Here is a 16,860-nt window from a genome sequence, read left to right as displayed (position 1 = left end):
GCACCGACACGTGGCACTGGGTGCACAGTTCCCAGCAGGTAGTGCCAGTGGCTGAAGCCTCCAAGGGACACCTGGCTCCACAAGCAGTGTTGAGTCCTTTAGTGACCGTGGAGAGCTGCTCTGGTGGGGAGTGGTGGGGCTGGCACTGCCCAGTCTCAGCTGTGTTCCAGCTGCTGGTTTCCAGTCGCACCTGCTCTGTGGTTTGCAGGGCTCTGGGCATGGACAGGGGCAGGGCCGGACTGCCTGTCCTACTGATACAGCCACTGAGCCCAGCAGGAGGATGGAGACGGTCACGTTGAAAGGACTGGCAGGCTGGGCAAGGGAGGCTGTCTCCAGGTCATGGAGTGGTCCAGCAGGGACTGAAGGACAGCAGTGAAATAAAGTGGCTTCTGGGTCTATTCTTCCTTCAGTGCAAGCCCTGACACAGGGTCACAGCCTCCCTTTTGGTGCCACCCTTCAGGAGGGATGATGGCGAGCGGGGGACACCCATCCTTCAGCTACTCCCCAGGCCTGCTAGTGTACCAGGACAGCGTGCACTGCTGACGCTGCACCACGAGCATGCTTTAGGGTAACCAAACCCTTGGCACTGCCTTGGATTAGCTGAGCACCAGCATTCTTCTCTGTGAGGAAATTCTCAGCCTGGATCCTCTCCTGTCTGACCTCTCCCCATCCCTCCTCTGATCCTCACACCTCCTGCTGCTCCTGCTCTCCTCCCCGTGTTCCCTGCAGGGCCTGGAGCTGGTGGTGCCACTCTGCAGCAAAAGGGGGTTGTGGTGCCCTGGGCCATGGCGTAACTCCACGCTGGTCAGGCTGGGAAGCAGCTCTGGGTAGATGGGAGCACTTCGCAGAGGTCTGCAGCTGTGGAAGGAGCACAAAGCATTCCCTCTGACTCCGGATGTTGGCCAGGGAGCATGTTGACCCACCCATGTTCTTTTACTAAGGAAGACGTTAATCGCCCAGCAGTGTGCTTGTCTTGGTCTTTCTGGCTCCCCACTGCCTCTCCTGGTCTTGGCAGAGACCTTGTCTGCTTGTGGATACTTAAATACAGTGCTTCACCTTTGGATAACATCACTTGGACAGTCTCTTGTTCTGTCAGGCCCACCTCAGGAACATGGCTCCTGTACATGCCCTCTGCTCTCCTGGGGGCTCCGGGTTCCCTTCCAGAAAGCCGGGCAGCTACCGTTCAGCTCTGCTGCAAGTGGAACAGCCCTGAGCAGGCAATTCAGAGCCCGTTCCCCATCCCCAGTGGCACTGGGCACCCACGTGACGCAGCTGAGTCCATCCCTCATTCCCTCTGACCCTTCCCATGAGCCCATGGAGAAGCAAGCGCTGCAGCAGCCCATGGAGAGGGAAGTTCCTGGAACCTATTCCTGACTTCAGCCAGAAGAAGAAGCCAACCTCCAGGCGCTGCACTGGGGAGACACCCTTTATTACGGAGCTGCGCCACGGGCAGACAGGTCTGCTACTGCGACGACACATTTACCTAAAGCCTCGGGGTTAAAGGGCAAAGCGGGATCATGCCTCTGGAGATATGGACTGAATTCAAACATTCTGTATGAGTCCGATCATCACAGATACCAAACCAAATAAAGTACAAGCCTGTCCTGGCCCAAATTCGGAAGGCCCTGTGAGGAGAGATGGGCAGCTTACTGCTGCTGAAGGTGAACCCATTGAATCAGTTTGCTCAGGGCATCCTTCAGCTCCTGGTTCCTCATGCTGTAGATGAGGGGGTTCACTGCTGCAGGCACCACCGAGTAGAGAACTGCCACCACCAGGTCCAGAGCTGGGGAAGAGACGGAGGGGGGCTTCAGGTAGGCAATCATACAACTGCTAATGAACAGGGAGACGACGGCCAGGTGAGGGAGGCACATGGAAAAGGCTTTGTGCCGTCCCTGCTCAGAGGGGATCCTCAGCACGGCCCTGAAGATCTGCACGTAGGACAGCACAATGAAAACAAAACATCCAAAAGCAAAGGCAAGACTAAACACAAGAAGCCCAGATTCCCTCAGGTAGTCATCTGAACAGGAGAGCTTGAGGATCTGGGATATTTCGCAGAAGAACTGGTTTATGGCATTGCCTTGGCAGAGCGGCAGTGAAAATGTACTGGCCGTGTGCAGCAGAGCGTGGAGGAAACCACTGCCCCAGGCAGCTGCTGCCATGTGGACACAAGCTCTGCTGCCCAGGAGGGTCCCGTAGCGCAGGGTTCTGCAGACGGCAACGTAGCGGTCATAGGCCATGACAGTGAGAAGGGAATACTCTGCACCAAAAAAGAAGAATCGAAAAAAGACCTGGGCAGCACATCCTGAGTAGGAGATTGCCTTGGTGTCCCAGAGGGAGGTGGCCATGGATTGAGGGACTGTGGTGGAGATAGAGCCGATATCAAGAACAGAGAGGTTGAGGAGGAAGAAGTACATGGGAGTGTGGAGGCGGTGGTCGCAGGCTACAGCTGTGGTGATGAGGATGTTGCCCAGGAGGGCAGCCAGGTAAATGGCCAGGAAGAGCCAGAAGTGCAAGAGCTGCAGCTCCCGCGTCTCTGTGAACGCGGCTCTGTTCTCAAGCCATTCTCCACACAATCTGTATTTGTGCCTGGGATTGCCATGACCCAGGTGCAGGACCTTGCACTTGGCCTGGTTGAACTTCATGAGGTTCGCCCAGGCCCAACTCTCAAGCCTGTCCAGGTCCCTCTGGATGGCGTCCCTTCCCTCCAGCAAATCGACCGTGCCACACAGCTTGGTGTTGTCAGCAAACTTGCTGAGGGTGCACTCAATCCCACAGTCCATGTTGCCGACAAAGATGTTGAACAGCACTGGTCCCAGTACTGACCCCTGAGGAACACCACTCCTCACTGGTTTCCACGTGGACAATGAGCCGTTGACCGCAACCCTTTGAGTGCGGCCATCTAGCTAGTTCCTTATCCGCCAAGCGATCCATCCATCAAATCCATGCCTTTTTAATTTAGAGACCAGGATGTCATGCGGGACAGTGTCAAACACTTTGCATAGGTCCAGGTAGATGACATGGGTTGCTCTCCCCTTATATACCAATGCTGTGGCAACATCATAGGAGGCAAACAAATTTGTCAGGCACGATTTGCCTTTGGTGAAGCCATGTTGGCTGTCACTAATCACCTCCTTATCTTCCATGTGCCTTAGCAGAGATTCCAGGAGGATCTGCTTTTTTTTGGATGCAGTTGGCCACACATTGTCAGGTCATGTCCATCTTTTCATCCACGAGTACATTCAAGCCCTTCTCCGCAGGGCTGCTCTCAATCCCTCATCCCCAACCTGTATTGGTACCGGGGGTTGCCCCAAACCAGGTGCAGGATCCTGCACTTGGCCTTATTGAACTTGCACTTGTTGAATTGCACATGGCCCCACTTCTTGAGCTTGTCCAGGCCCCTCTGGATGGCATCCTGTCCCTCAGGTGTGTCAACTGCACCACTGCACTTGGTGTCATCCGCAAACTTGCTGAGAGTGCACTCGATCCCACTGTCTATGTCGTTGATGAAGATATTAAACAGTACTGCTCACAATATGGACCCCTGAGGGACACCACTTGTCACTGATCTCCATCCATGTCCATTGACTCTGGTGAGAGCTTCGACAAGGCGTGACACCTATCTTTTGCACACCCAAACCAAGGGACAGGGAATCCCACCTCCTGTAGGTCTGTGGCGTGAACTGGAGGGAGATGAACCTGAGAGCCTGCAGACCTGTAAGCAAAGTTAGACCTCTGCATTGGCTCATTCGCATCACGGCCCTCCGTGGGGAAACAAAGCCCTCCTCTCACTGCCTAGTATTTGGGGAGGAATAGGGGTTTTCAGAGGGAGCGCTTGTCACCTCTCTTAGTTAACCAAGCTCTGAAAGGACACATCACATGGCTGGACTGCACCGCTCTCCCCACAGATGACAGAGATGATGCAGGTGTTTACTTCAGCCTCCTTCCAAGAAGGTTCCCCAGGAGGGGCCCTGCTGCTTTGTCAGCGCTGGAGACCAGGGAGCATCTCGGGGGAGACTGTGGGGCAAAGAAAGTCACACCTTCAGCTGCACTTGTGCTCCTGGGCTGGCACAAGCTCCTGGGACCGAGCAAGTTCATGGCAACGGATGCTTGGCCCCTGTAGAAAGAGAGCTCAGGCCAGGAGCAGCTCCTCTGCAAAGAGCAGCAGGGCTCAGGGCAGTGACAAGACGTGATGGGCAACCAGGAGAGAAATTAAAGGCAGCCTGGAGTGGGAGGACAGAGGGCGGGATCACAGAGGGGGAAATCTTCCCAGTCCTGGACACAGTAAGTCTCTGGCTGCAGGTCAGTGCAGCTGATGTTCCCAGAGAGGTCTTCCAAAGCTGCCACATCTGACAGCCATGGGATCTGTCAGGATGGCTCTCACTGCTTCTCAGGGGTGATTGAGAAGGGGGAACTGCCCATGGCACTGCAGGGAGAAGTTCTGGGTGGAAGCAGCAACTCCGGACGGGGCCTGGTCACTCTCCATCTACTCTCCATCTGGAGAGTATTATGTGGGATAAGGATCATAAAATCATAGAATCATAGAATCGTTAGGGTTGGAAGGGACCTTAAAGATGATCTAGTTCCAACCCCCCTGCCATGGGCAGGGACACCTCCCACTAGAGCAGGTTGCTCAGAGATGGTCACAGCTCTAGCTCACCACAGGGACATTTTGAGATGGGGAATTTTCCAGGGGAAAGTTTAGTCACCAGGTACCAGAAAGATCTTTCCTGCCTCTGAATTGCTTTGATTGGGTTTCTTTTGTTTGGTTTTTTTTTTTCAGTTTTCCCCCATTGTCAACAGGGAGATGGAAAGAGTTTTGGGGGTTTAGATTTGGGAGTGGGACCCCTAAAATGTTACTCTGAATGATCAAGAGGGGTTTGAGGGACCTCAGGAAGTCTCCTCACCCGCCACTGCTCCCCCAGCCTACAGGCAGCACCACCATCTCCTTGGCAGTTGCCATCATTCCCATCAGGGCTCTTCTGAAGTGCTCCTCAGCAGCTGCAAACACAGAGGTTCTCCGGAAAAGCGTCAAGCACTGGGAGGTTTCTGGAGGGCAGAGGTGAGCACGCAGAGGGTGGGATGGGGTCTGTGAGCACAGATACAGAGAAAGAGCTCTGCTCTTCTGTAGTAGGAGACGGGATCCAGACAATTCCCTTCCAGCGTCTCCAGTGCAGACGCCTGCCTCTAAGCATGCCCCGTTGTCTCCTCTCCCACCCAACAGAGTCCTCTACCCTCAAGGCCATGGGGTCTAAGGCATGTGTCATCTCTGCAGCCAGATCTCCAGCAGAAGAGAGTTGCATCTCTGCCACAACATGCCCTTTTCCTGCTGCATGACAAAGGGGCTGAGAGCAACTGGCCGGCAATGTCGCCACTGGAAGGTGGTGCACACACCTAGGTAAGGGGAAGGCCTTCCTGACAGGCTGCCTGCCTCTCTCTGTCTCTCCAAGCCGCCTTTGGTAGGAGGAACGTGGTGATGATCCTTGTTTCTCCATCTCTCACTGTTGCTCTTGTCCCTCTTTTCAAGACTCCTGGGGATAAAGGGCAGGGTGCGGGGGGTTCCCCTGCAGTTCAGGCTCTGAGGGTCCTTCCGTGGAGCTGCCTTTATGGCAATGAGATGTCCATTCCTGGAGCTGTGGCAGTGCAGTGAGTGTGCTTGGGGAATATGCCCGCTCTCTTTTAAGGAGACCCCACCTTTAGGACACCTGACTGTCCCCCAGCATGTCCTGGCAGGCTGCGGACAGTGCTCCAGAAGAGCACGGCTCTCCTGGAAGCTCCTTCTGGTAGGCGACAGTCCCTGGTTTTCACATCTGAGTCAGGCGCCTTTTCACATCCTCCCTGCCACTCTCCCTAGCCCGGCTGAGAAAGAGACAGCACTTTGGAGATTTGCCCTCTGAAACTGGACTCTCCTGTTCTTAGCAGAGTCCTGAGTCCTTTGCAGAGTGACCTCCGAGTGCAGTCGTCCTCTAGCTGGGAGAGGTGGAAGCACAGGGCAGCTGCGGGCAAGACCAACGAGCACGCTCCCTCTCGGGAGTCTGCACGAGGTTACAGGGAGCTCTTTTGGCCTCGAGTGGCTTGGCAGTGTTTACCCTGAGAGATGAGGGAAAGCCGAGAATTTCTGCCGTTGCAATGAAGACAAGAGGCAGGCAGCTGAAAAGTAAATGAGTCTGTACTTGGAGAGTCTAAACTCACCTGCTCCCCCTCATTTCCTGCAGAACAGGCAGTGAAACTGCTGAACCTTCACCGCTCAAAAAACGCATGCGTCGGAGCATGCATTTACACGCAAGCATGTCTTGGACTGTGTTATTCATTGAGTGCTTGGAGAAACGGTGCATGTGGTGCATTGACATAAGGACAGGGATAAAGCCCTCTGCAATGGGCCACGTCACCTCTGCCTGCTCCCTTTCCTTGCCTTGAGAGAGAGCTGACAGTGACATGACTGAAATCTTGGAAAGGAGGAAGAGTAGGAGGATATGAATCCTGTCCTCTTGCCTCCAGGAAGCAGCTGGGCATGGTCCTTATTTCACCTCTCATGATGGTCACTGGGAATACACCCGCTGGGTAACAAGACTAAGTACTCCTCACCCAGCTCAGGGCGTCCTGCCCTTGGAACAGCAACCAAATGGCTCTGTGTTTAACCCTGCTGCAGAGCCGGAGCAACACCTCTGAACCCATGGGCAGAGGACCCTGATCCTCACGGCGCACCTCTTCAGCACAAACTGGAGTTTAAGCTGGAGACCTGATGGAAGGTCCCCCAGAGAACTCAGAAGGCACTGTGGGGAGTTTTGTTGTCAAATGCAACGGGCTTTGTTCAAACAAGTCTCTGAGCTTGTCTTTTCCTCCTCGGACAGTCACCCATCCCTGGAAGGACCAAATGTCCAACGTCAGCTGCACCATCGAGTTCGTCCTCCTGGCATTTGCAGACATGCGGGAGCTGCAGCTCTTGCACTTCGGGCTCTTCCTGGCCATCTACCTGGCTGCCCTCCTGGGCAACGGCCTCATCATCGGCGCTGTAGCCTGTGACCACCACCTCCACACCCCCATGTACTTCTTCCTCCTCAACCTCTCCCTCCTTGATCTGGGCTCCATCTCCACCACTGTCCCCAAATCCATGGCCAACTCCCTCTGGGACACCAGGGTTATTTCCTACTGTAGATGCGCTGCCCAGGTCTTTTGGTTTCTCTTCTTTGTTTCTTCAGAATACTATCTTCTCACCGTCATGGCCTATGACCGCTACGTTGCCATCTGCAAACCCCTGCACTACGGGACCCTCATGGACAGCCGAGCTTGCATCAAAATGGCAGCAGCTGCCTGGGGCGGTGGTTTCCTCAACGCGGTGATTCACACTGGAAACACATTTTCCCTACCCCTCTGCCAAGGCAATGCTGTGGGCCAGTTCTTCTGTGAAATCCCCCAGCTCCTCAAGCTCTCCTGCTCGGACTCCTATGTCAGGAAAGCTGGGTTTACTGTGGTCAGTCTTTGTGTAGCTTGCGGGTGTTTTCTGTTCCTTGTCCTGTCCTACGTGCAGATCTTCAGGGCCGTGCTGAGGATCCCCTCTGAGCAGGGGCGGCACAAAGCCTTTTCCACCTGCCTCCCTCACCTGGCCGTGGTCTCCCTGTTTGCCATCTCTGCCATGTTTGCCTACCTGAAGCCTCCCTCCATCTCGTCCCCTTCCCTAGATCTGGTGGTGGCTGTTCTGTATGCAGTGGTGCCTCCCACAGCGAACCCCCTCATCTACACCAGGAGCTCAAGGAGGCACTAAAGAGACTCATCCACTGTCTGCTGTTGCAGCAGGAATAAGCTGCCCTTCTCTCTTTACAGGCAATTCTGAGTTTCTCTCAGGCCAGGCTTGGTGATTTGGTCCTTTTCTTCTGCGCTTGAACACTATCTTTGTAAACAAGTTTTAGGAATCACCACACTTCTCCAGCGGCAAGAGCCTGGTCTGTCTGACCCAGAGGCCTTCTGGAAACGGTGCCCCAGGAGCAGGATGTTTGTGCCGCCCTGGGGAGTGGGGCGCATAAGGCATTCAAGGGGGAGGTTGTTATCCTAGGGACCAAAGGTGTGAAAAAGAGAGCGATTGGCCTCCACTTCCTCACGCCATTGGTGCCCTCCAGGCTTGGGGCTGGTGGGGTGGAAAACGCTCCCTCTCTTCTGCCCCAGGAGCTGCTGTGCCCATGAGAGAAGCTCAGGCCCGGTGTCACAACTACAGGTCTCATTTCTAAGAAGGAATCCTGGACTTTGCTACTGAAAAATAGGAAAAACCCTTCTTTGCCTGCGTGCAGTCAGTTCTCTAACGAAGGCAGGTGGAGGTTCATGAGAGAAAGCGCAGGGCTGGGCAGGGAAGGACAAGGTTGTCCCTACGGTCTCAGACCTCAAGGGACTGCGTCTCCTGCCGGTCTCAAACTCCTTAGGAGGCTCACTGGAGCAACATCAACCGGAGAATGCTGCTACCATCTCTTATCGAAACTGAAAAGGAATAAAATATACCCGTGAGAATAAAAAATAATTTTTTGTGATGTGCTCTTTGAAATCTTCGTCTGTCAGCAAGAAGTGCCTTCAAGGCACCATGATGGAGAAATTCCCCAACCCCTGTTCAGGAACCCAAGGTGCTAAAGTGCCCATACACTAATGCACACGGTGAGTTAGAGAGCTGTGGGTAGTTGCAGGGCTATGACCTTCCTGGTGTCATGGAGACATGGTGTGGTTACTCCCTGGACTGGAGGGTTGCAACGGAAGGACACAGGCTCTTTCAGGACAGGCTGGAAAGTCGAGGAGGGGCAGTTGCCCTTTATGTGAGAGAGCAGCTGGAGGGCCTGGACGTCTGCCTCGTGATGGGTAAGGAGCCAACTGAGAGCTTATGGGTTAGCATTAAGAGGAGGTCTAGCTAGTCTCCAGACACGCTTTCCAAACCCAACTTGTACTTACCCACTATCCTGATTATATATACAAATATAGAAAATATGTATGTATACTTCTTTTCTTCCCTTAATCTCATTTGCAATTTCCCTTCGTGCTTCTTGTCCTTGCCGTCTCTTGTCCTGTCCATTCTGTCATGATCCCTGGCCAGATCATCAGCCCCACTCGGACCAAGGACCAGGGTCACAACGTGGTCTCCAAGCAGAGCCCGTCTGGGATCTCGGGGCCACGCAGGCACACCACGGCGGCCAGGTCCAGGCAGAGACACAGACTTGCAGAAGGACTGTGGGAGTGGTTGTGAGCTGGCACCAGGGCAGAGCTGGGGGCCATGGGGGTCAGCAGAGAAGAGCTCCAGCAGCTCCCCTTCACACCCAGCGGTGCTCCTGAGAGACGAAGGTCACATAGGAGGGGAGGCACTGTGAGGTGCGGTGCAGGAATCCACGCTGGCCACTGTGTCTTGTGGCTCCTGGCAGGTAGTGCCAGCGGCTGCTGGCCCCAAGAGACTCCCAACCCTGGGAGGGGCAGTGAGTCCCCTTCCGACATTTGGGAGCTGCTGGGGCTTCAGAAGGTCTGCTGGCAGAGCTGGGGGTCGTGGTGCCCACCCTACGCTTCCAACCCATGGTGCCTCTTGGAATCCCAGAGCCATCACAGTGACTGGGGGAACAGCCGTGCCTGGCTGGTGTTTAGGGATTTTGGGATGTCCTGGCAGTGTGGCTCCTGTACACGTCCTCATCCCTGCACCAGCACAGCCCTGCTGCCCCACATGTGGCCCCACAGTCAACGTGTGAAGGCACCACACTGTGCAGGGTGCATTCAGGGGTGGGGAAACGTCCCCCTGACGTGATGTGCACAACAGATCTTGGTGCGCAGGAGTTTGCAGACAGCCCAAGTCCGGGATCTGCCAGGGTCTGGGAATGTGTGAGCCTGGGGACGGCTGTATCTTCCCCCAGTATCGATAGGGCTGGCCACATTGTAAACCCCCCTTACTGTAAAGCTTTGCAGGGTCTGGGGTTTTTGTTTCCTACTGTTGCGTGGTGGGGAGAGAGAACACTATGGAAAAGGAGCTCTCAAGTTTGAACAAGTCACTGAGATTCCTGGACTGTAACTTTGAGTGACCAGTAGATCTGCTAGGAGCCTCCTAAAGGGCCTTCATCCTCTCTTCTGCCTATGGACAGCACCAGCATCACCTTTGCTGGACCCCTCAGCGTTGTGCTGACCTGCCCTTTTCCACCTGTGAGCATGAACATGTCCCAGCCCGTGCCCTGCCAACAGGCAGGTTTCTGCAGAGCAAAGAGGAGTGCAGAGAGGTTGGGATGGGGGCTGTGAGCACCGACAGGGCAAAGGCATGGGACAGGGGAACAAAACCCAGAAATGTTGTGGGAGGGAGAATTCAGAAAAGCCCTCCAATGCAGACCCCTTCCTCCGAGCAAACGCCCTTGCCTCTCTCCCACCCAGCAGAGCCTCTGCCCTCAGGGCTGTGGGGTCCAAAGCATGAACCACCTCCTCTGCAGCCAGAGCTCCACAGAGCCGTGGTGCAGCTCGCCAGCATCTTGCCCACTGTCCCCTGAAGAGCACGGGGGCTCAGAGCAGCTGCCCAGCAATGTTCATGTCATCCCTTAACGAGATACCATCATCAGGACGCTGGGCTGGAGGTGTCCTTCCAAGCTGTGAGCTGCCCTCCAGGATGTAAATCTGCCCCATAGCACCTTTGTCTAAGTCTCCCCTTATTTATCACTGTCTTTTCCTCCATGGACAGTGCCCCATTCCCTGAGACATGTCCAACAACAGCTCCATCACTGAGTTCCTCCTCCTGCCGTTCGCAGACACACGGGAGCCGCAGCTCTTGCACTTCTGGCTCTTCCTGGCCATCTACCTGGCTGCCCTCCTGGGCAACGGCCTCATCATCGGCGCTGTAGCCTGTGACCACCACCTCCACACCCCCATGTACTTCTTCCTGTTCAACCTCTCCCTCCTCGACCTTGGGTCCATCTCCACCACTGTCCCCAAATCCATGGCCAATTCCCTCTGGGACACCAGGGATATTTCCTACTATGGATGTGTTGCACAGGCCTTTTGCTTTCTCTTCTTGGCTGGAGGGGAATATTTTCTTCTCACCGTCATGGCCTATGACCGCTACGTTGCCATCTGCAAACCCCTGCACTACGGGACCCTCCTGGGCAGCAGAGCTTGTGTCCACATGGCAGCAGCTGCCTGGGGCAGTGGTTTGCTCCACGCTCTGCTGCAAACTGCCAACACATTTTCACTACCGCTCTGCCAAGGCAATGCTGTGTCCTTCTGTGAGATCCCCCAGATCCTCAAGCTCTCCTGCTCCAACTCCTCTCTCAGGGAAGCCTGGCTTCTTGTGGTTAGTGTCCCTCTTGGGTTTGGGTGTTTAATTTTCAGTGTGCTGTCCTACGTGCAGATCTTCAGGGCCGTGCTGGGGTTCCCCTCTGAGCAGCGACAGGACAAAGCCTTTTCCACCTGCCTCCCTCACCTGGCCGTGGTCTCCCTGTATGTCAGCACTGGTATGTTTGCCTCCCTGAAGCCCCCCTCCACCTCGTCCCGGTCACTGGATCTGTTGATGGCTGTTCTGTACTCACTGCTGCCCCCGGCATTGAACCCCCTCATCTACAGCATGAGGAACCAGGAGCTCAAAGACACACTGAAGAAACTGATTCAGAAGCAGGAATAAGCTGCCCATGTCTCTTCACAAGTGATTTCCAGTTCATCTCAGGAACTTCCTCTGTATTGGCCATTTGGTTTGTGATCATCGTGTTTTGCCAGGAATGTCTGCATCCACCCCACTTCTCCAGAGACATGAAGCCAGTCTGTCTGACCCAGGGGTCCTGTGCATGTCTCTGGCATGGTGGTACAGCTGGACACGGAGCTGTTGGAGCGGGTCCAGAGGAGGGCCACGAAGATGATCAAAGGGCTGGAGCACCTATGCTATGAGGACAGGCTGAGAGAGTTGGGGTTGTTCAGCCTGGAGAAGAGAAGGCTCTGGGGAGACCTTATAGCGGCCTTCCAGTACCTGAAGGGGGCCTACAGGAAAGCCGGGGAGGGGCTGCTGGCAAGGGCATGTAGCGATAGGACGAGGGGCAATGGTTTAAACTAGGGCAGGGCAGGTTTAGATGAGACATTAGGATGAAGTTCTTTACAATGAGGGTGGTGAAACACTGGCCCAGGTTGCCCAGAGAGGGGGTGGAGGTCCCATCCCTGGAGACGTTCAAGGCCAGGCTGGATGAGGCTCTGAGCAACCTGATCTAGTTAAAGACGTGGTCAATGGAGTTAAATCCATCTGGCGGCCGGTCACAAGTGGTGTCCCTCAGGGCTCGGTGTTGGGACCATTTCTGTTTAACGTCTTTATTGACGATCTTGATAAGGACATAGAGTGTATCATCAGGAAGTTTGCAGATGACACGAAGCTAAGCGGGAGTGTTGATCTGCATGAGGATAGGGAGGCTCTACAGAGAGACTTGGACAGATTGGACCGATGGGCCAACACTAATGGAATGTGCTTCAACAAGGCCAAGTGCCGGGTCCTGCACTTGGGCCACAACAACCCCATGCAGCGCTAATGGCTTGGGGCAGTGTGGCTGGAGAGCTGCCTGGCAGAAAAGGACCTGGGGGTTCTAATTGACAAGGGGCTGAACATGAGCCAGCAGTGTGCCCAGGTGGCCAAGAAAGACAATGGCATCCTGGCTTGTATTAGAACTAGTGTGACCAGCAGAAGGAGGGAGGTGATTGTCCCCCTGTACTCAGTACTGGTGAGGCCACACCTGGAGTATTGTGTCCGGTTTTGGGCACCTCAATACGAGAGACATATTGAGGTGCTGGAGCAAGTGCAGAGGAGGGCAACGAAGCTGGTGAAGGGCCTGGAGAATAAATCTTATGAGGAGCGATTGAAGGAGCTGGGAGTGTTTAGTTTGAGGAAGAGGAGGCTGAGGGGAGACCTCATCGCTCTCTACAACTACTTGAAAGGCCATTGTAGAGAGGTTGGTGCTGGTCTCTTCTCACAGGTAATTAGCGATAGAACAAGGGGGAATGACTTTAAGCTGCAGCAGGGTAGGTTTAGACTGGACATTAGGAAAAAATTCTTCACAGAAAGAGTGGTCAGACCCTGGAACAGGCTGCCCAGGGAGGTGGTGGAGTCACCATCCCTGAATGTGCTTAAGAGTCGTTTAGATGTGGTGTTAGGGGTTATGGTCTAGGGGACAACTTTGTAGAGTGGGGTTGATGGTTGGACTCGATGATCGCAAGGGCCTTCTCCAACCTGAATGATTCTATGATTCTATGATTCTATGCCCCTGCTCACTGCAGGAGAGTTGGACTAGATGGCCTTTAAAGGTCCCTTCCAACCCAACACGTTCTGTGATTCTATGACTCCTGTGTCACATCTCTGTAATAAAGGGAGATTTCCTCAGTGCAAGTGTCTGGAGGTTGGACTTTTCTTCCAAAGCTGAAGTCAAGAGCAGGCTGAAGAGGTTGTCCCTACCCTTCCCGTGGCTCTCCAGATTTCCCCCTCCCCTTGCTCTTCCATCAGTCAGACTCCTCCAAACTATCTGGTTGCTGCGTTGGCCTTCAGGGAGTTAGGAACTTGCTGCCTCTCTGAGAAGTCTGATGAACTCTTGAGGCAACTCCTTAAGTATGTTTCTATCTGTATTTTCCTAGCGCTCTCTCTAAACCGGTTCTCGTACGGATATGCCTTGTGGAAGGTGACCCTCGTTAGATGCAGCTTGCACTTGGCATGTAGTAGAGGAGAGAGTTTTAAAGCTTATTGATTTGCATCATGTGTAGCTTTTGTTCTTTAGGCAATGAGGAGAAGCCCTCCTGTGCCTGTGTGCAGGCAGTTCCCTGAGGAAAGCAGGTGGGAATTGGTGCCAAGGAGCTGTAACGTCCAGCTGCAGACTTCAGTGGAGAAGTCTGATGTAAGGACAAGTGCCGCAAGGCCCAGGGGGCCGATCAGAGGAACAGTGGGGTCGGGGAGGTGAGGAGCAAGGATGCCCCTTGAGTGTGTGGCCTCAAGGGACTGCTTTTCCTACCTGCCCATACCTGCTTAGGTGACCCTCTGGATCAATACCTATTTGAGACTGCTGCTATCGCTGCTTCGTAAACTGGAAAATAAAAACAAATGCCTTTAAAATGCAAAACTCCCTTCTCATTATGTCCTCGTTGAAATCTTCCTCTGTAACTACCAGCCTGAAAGCTCTCCAATTAGCTGCAGGAGTCTTGAGGACTTGAAGAAAGTTACGGGAAGAGACAAGGCACACGAGGGCTCTCTGCCTTGTAATGAGCCCCACGGTGGGTTCGGTGCTGAGCCCGTGGACCCGCAGTGCCGAGGGGAGGTTGCACAAACTGCTCAAGGAGTCAGAAAGAAATGCTGACGTGTCTTGGAGCATTAAGGAGCCCCACCGAGGGCCATTACCAAGACGGCCTCCCCTTGGACTTGTTAGAGCAGAAGTTCGGAGGCGGCGATGACAGGCAAAGGCAAAGTGCCAGTGGCTCCAACGCTGCGTGAAGCCTTGGTGTGCTTTATGAAGCCAAATGCCAAGCCCTGACCCCAGCCCCTCACCCTCAGGAGAGAGACCCCGTCCATCACACATGGCTCAGGGCTTTCATGGGATGCGGGGGGGTGTGGTGCCAAGTGAAGGACAACAGTACAACACCTCCCAGCCTCGCCGGGGGGTGCAAGAAGGCAACGTGGCCTCAGTGCTGTAGGGACAATGTGTCTCCTCATAGGCCCTGGTGGCAGAGACATCAGCCATAGCCAAGGGGACAAAGAGCTCAGTTCTGTCAGGGCTTTTTGGCCTTGACGGCACCCTTGGCCATCTCCACCATAGGCTGTCCTACACTGTCCCGTGCCTGCGCCTCTTTCCCTGCAGACTGTAGACACCAAACACACTTCCCCACCTTGTTCTCACCCTGGCACGTCCCTGCCTTTACTGACATCTCTCCATCCTCACTGGCTGCTCCTTCAAATGCAAAATCATGGGTTAACGCAGACTCCCTCTGAGTGACCTGTTGCGCCAAAGCACCACCTTCCTTCGAGCGACGTTTCTGTCTCCTCATGTCCATCTGCACATCCAAAACGGCAGTTTCTCATGGCTTTCCTGTCTCGTGCTCTTTCCCTCTACCAAAAACCACGCGATCATCTCTGACAGTAACAGTCAAGCTTTCTGAAGCTACTATTATTCTTCCCTGAGCTGCCACTTCACCAGGCCAATGCGGTCCCCACCTCTCAGCCTTTCCACACATGGTCCCTAACCCCATCTTGGTAGACCTCCTATGGGCCCACTCCAGTTCCTCCCCGCTCCTCCAGAAGAGAGAGCCCCACATGAGGACACACTATTCCAGATGTGGCCACACCCATGCTAAGTCCTGGGGGTGATAACTCCCCTTGCCTGGGTGGCCACGCTCCTCCCGGTGCAGCCCAATGTGCACGTGGCCATATTCATGGTTAGCACCACGGTCCTGTATGGCATCGCTCGTAATGCCCAGGCCCTTCTCCTCCAGGTTGCTCCTCATTCAGTTCAGGTCCAAGCCTGCTTTGATGTACAGGGTTGTTTTGTCCCCTAACGTAGAAGATCAGAAGGAGAAGATCCCATCTCCTTGAAATCTTCTTGAGGTTTCTGTTGGCGTAATCCCTGAGTTTCTCAAGGTGCGCTTGGACTGAAGCTCCATTGTGCCTGCTGTTAGTGTGAGCGTGCAGATGCCCCACCTGACTTGGGGTGTCTGGCACAAGGACAGAGCATAAGGAATTTAAAGGACAGGACAGATCATACATTAAAAGAGGAGACACTAGTTAAATGAAATTGCAAGCCAAGGTAGGCATTACCATGGTGACCATCCCAGAAACACCAACTGAAGGGACAAAAGAAGCAAAACCAGAGCCAACAAGGGAAGCTTTAAGAGGGGTGGGCTGTTTGTATGGGAGGGCATGAGGATGATCCAAGGGAAGAACTTGGGAGGAACAAAAGAGGGAAGAAGGAAATACGAGATGAAGCCAAGGATAAGGTCATGGCTGTGTGGGGGCATCTGCCAAGCAGCCCTTCACCTGAGAAAGACTGACTGGCGTGGACACAAAACTGCTGTTGATCTGACCATACTTAGGTCTGCATTATTTCCATGGCCACGGGAACATGAGTGCTTTCCCGACCATCCTCAGGGAAAATGCCTGTAGTGGATGACAACACTGGAAGGGACCTCAGGAGGTCTCTAGCCCAATCGTCTGCTCACAGCAGGGTCAGCCATCAGGTTGCACCAGCTTGTGCAGGATTTTATTCATTTTTGGCCTGAAAACCTCCAAAGATGGAGATGGCACCAGCTCTCTGGGAAACATTCTTGGTGGTCATTGGCCGTCATCCTCCCATCACGTACCGTGGTGAAGAGCCCGACTCCTCCAGTTACCTCCTGAAAGGGGTGGGAAGGCTCTTCTGTGGTCTCCTCAAAGTCACCTTTTCTTCTGACTGGACAAATCCAGCTCGCTCAGCCTCCCTTAGCGAGACAGCTGACCTTACAACTGCACCCCTGAGATCTTTAAGAGTCTTCCAATCCTGTTGGCTTCTCTTGCATGTGCAAAGGATGTCACGGTTGTGAGAATGTCGTCATCCTCCTGCCATGGCTTTTTGCCTGTGTCACTCTCCCTTGTCACCTTGATGTCACGCACAGGTGTTGTGGGCTGTGAAGAGGGCGCGATCTGAACAAGTAGCCCTTCACAAATAAACTTGGAACTCAAAATGCTGCAGGCCCAAGAGCCAACATCACACCGTGGGAGGGGCTGGTGCTGCGTTTGCCACACTTGGTGCTAAGCCACGTGCAGACGAGGAATTCACGTCTACAAGAATCGCACTAACTGCTGTCAGTGGTGGCAGAAACACCAAAGCATTCAGATCAGAAGGGACCTTGGGAAGTCTCTAGACCAACCTTCCACTCACATGAGGAGGAGCA

General features: G+C 54.1%; 2 protein-coding genes across 2 annotated transcripts; one reads left to right on the top strand and one right to left on the bottom strand.

The window, feature by feature from the left end:
• Positions 1–1,646: 1,646 nt before the first annotated feature.
• Positions 1,647–2,537, bottom strand: LOC141734899 (olfactory receptor 14C36-like). The gene has a single exon (XM_074567167.1). It carries the CDS (start codon positions 2,412–2,414, stop codon positions 1,647–1,649), a length of 768 nt encoding a protein of 255 aa, XP_074423268.1. The 5' UTR covers positions 2,415–2,537.
• Positions 2,538–6,871: 4,334 nt separating this feature from the next.
• LOC141734850 (olfactory receptor 14J1-like) lies at positions 6,872–11,605 on the top strand. The gene is made up of 2 exons (XM_074567065.1): positions 6,872–7,715; positions 11,526–11,605. The coding sequence occupies exons 1-2, from the start codon at positions 6,872–6,874 to the stop codon at positions 11,603–11,605; spliced, it is 924 nt and encodes a 307-aa protein (XP_074423166.1).
• Positions 11,606–16,860: the final 5,255 nt, after the last annotated feature.

Source organism: Larus michahellis, chromosome 25 (genome assembly GCF_964199755.1).
Source record: "Larus michahellis chromosome 25, bLarMic1.1, whole genome shotgun sequence".
Taxonomy (NCBI): Eukaryota; Metazoa; Chordata; class Aves; order Charadriiformes; family Laridae; genus Larus; species Larus michahellis.
This window is presented reverse-complemented; position numbering and strand designations above follow the sequence as displayed.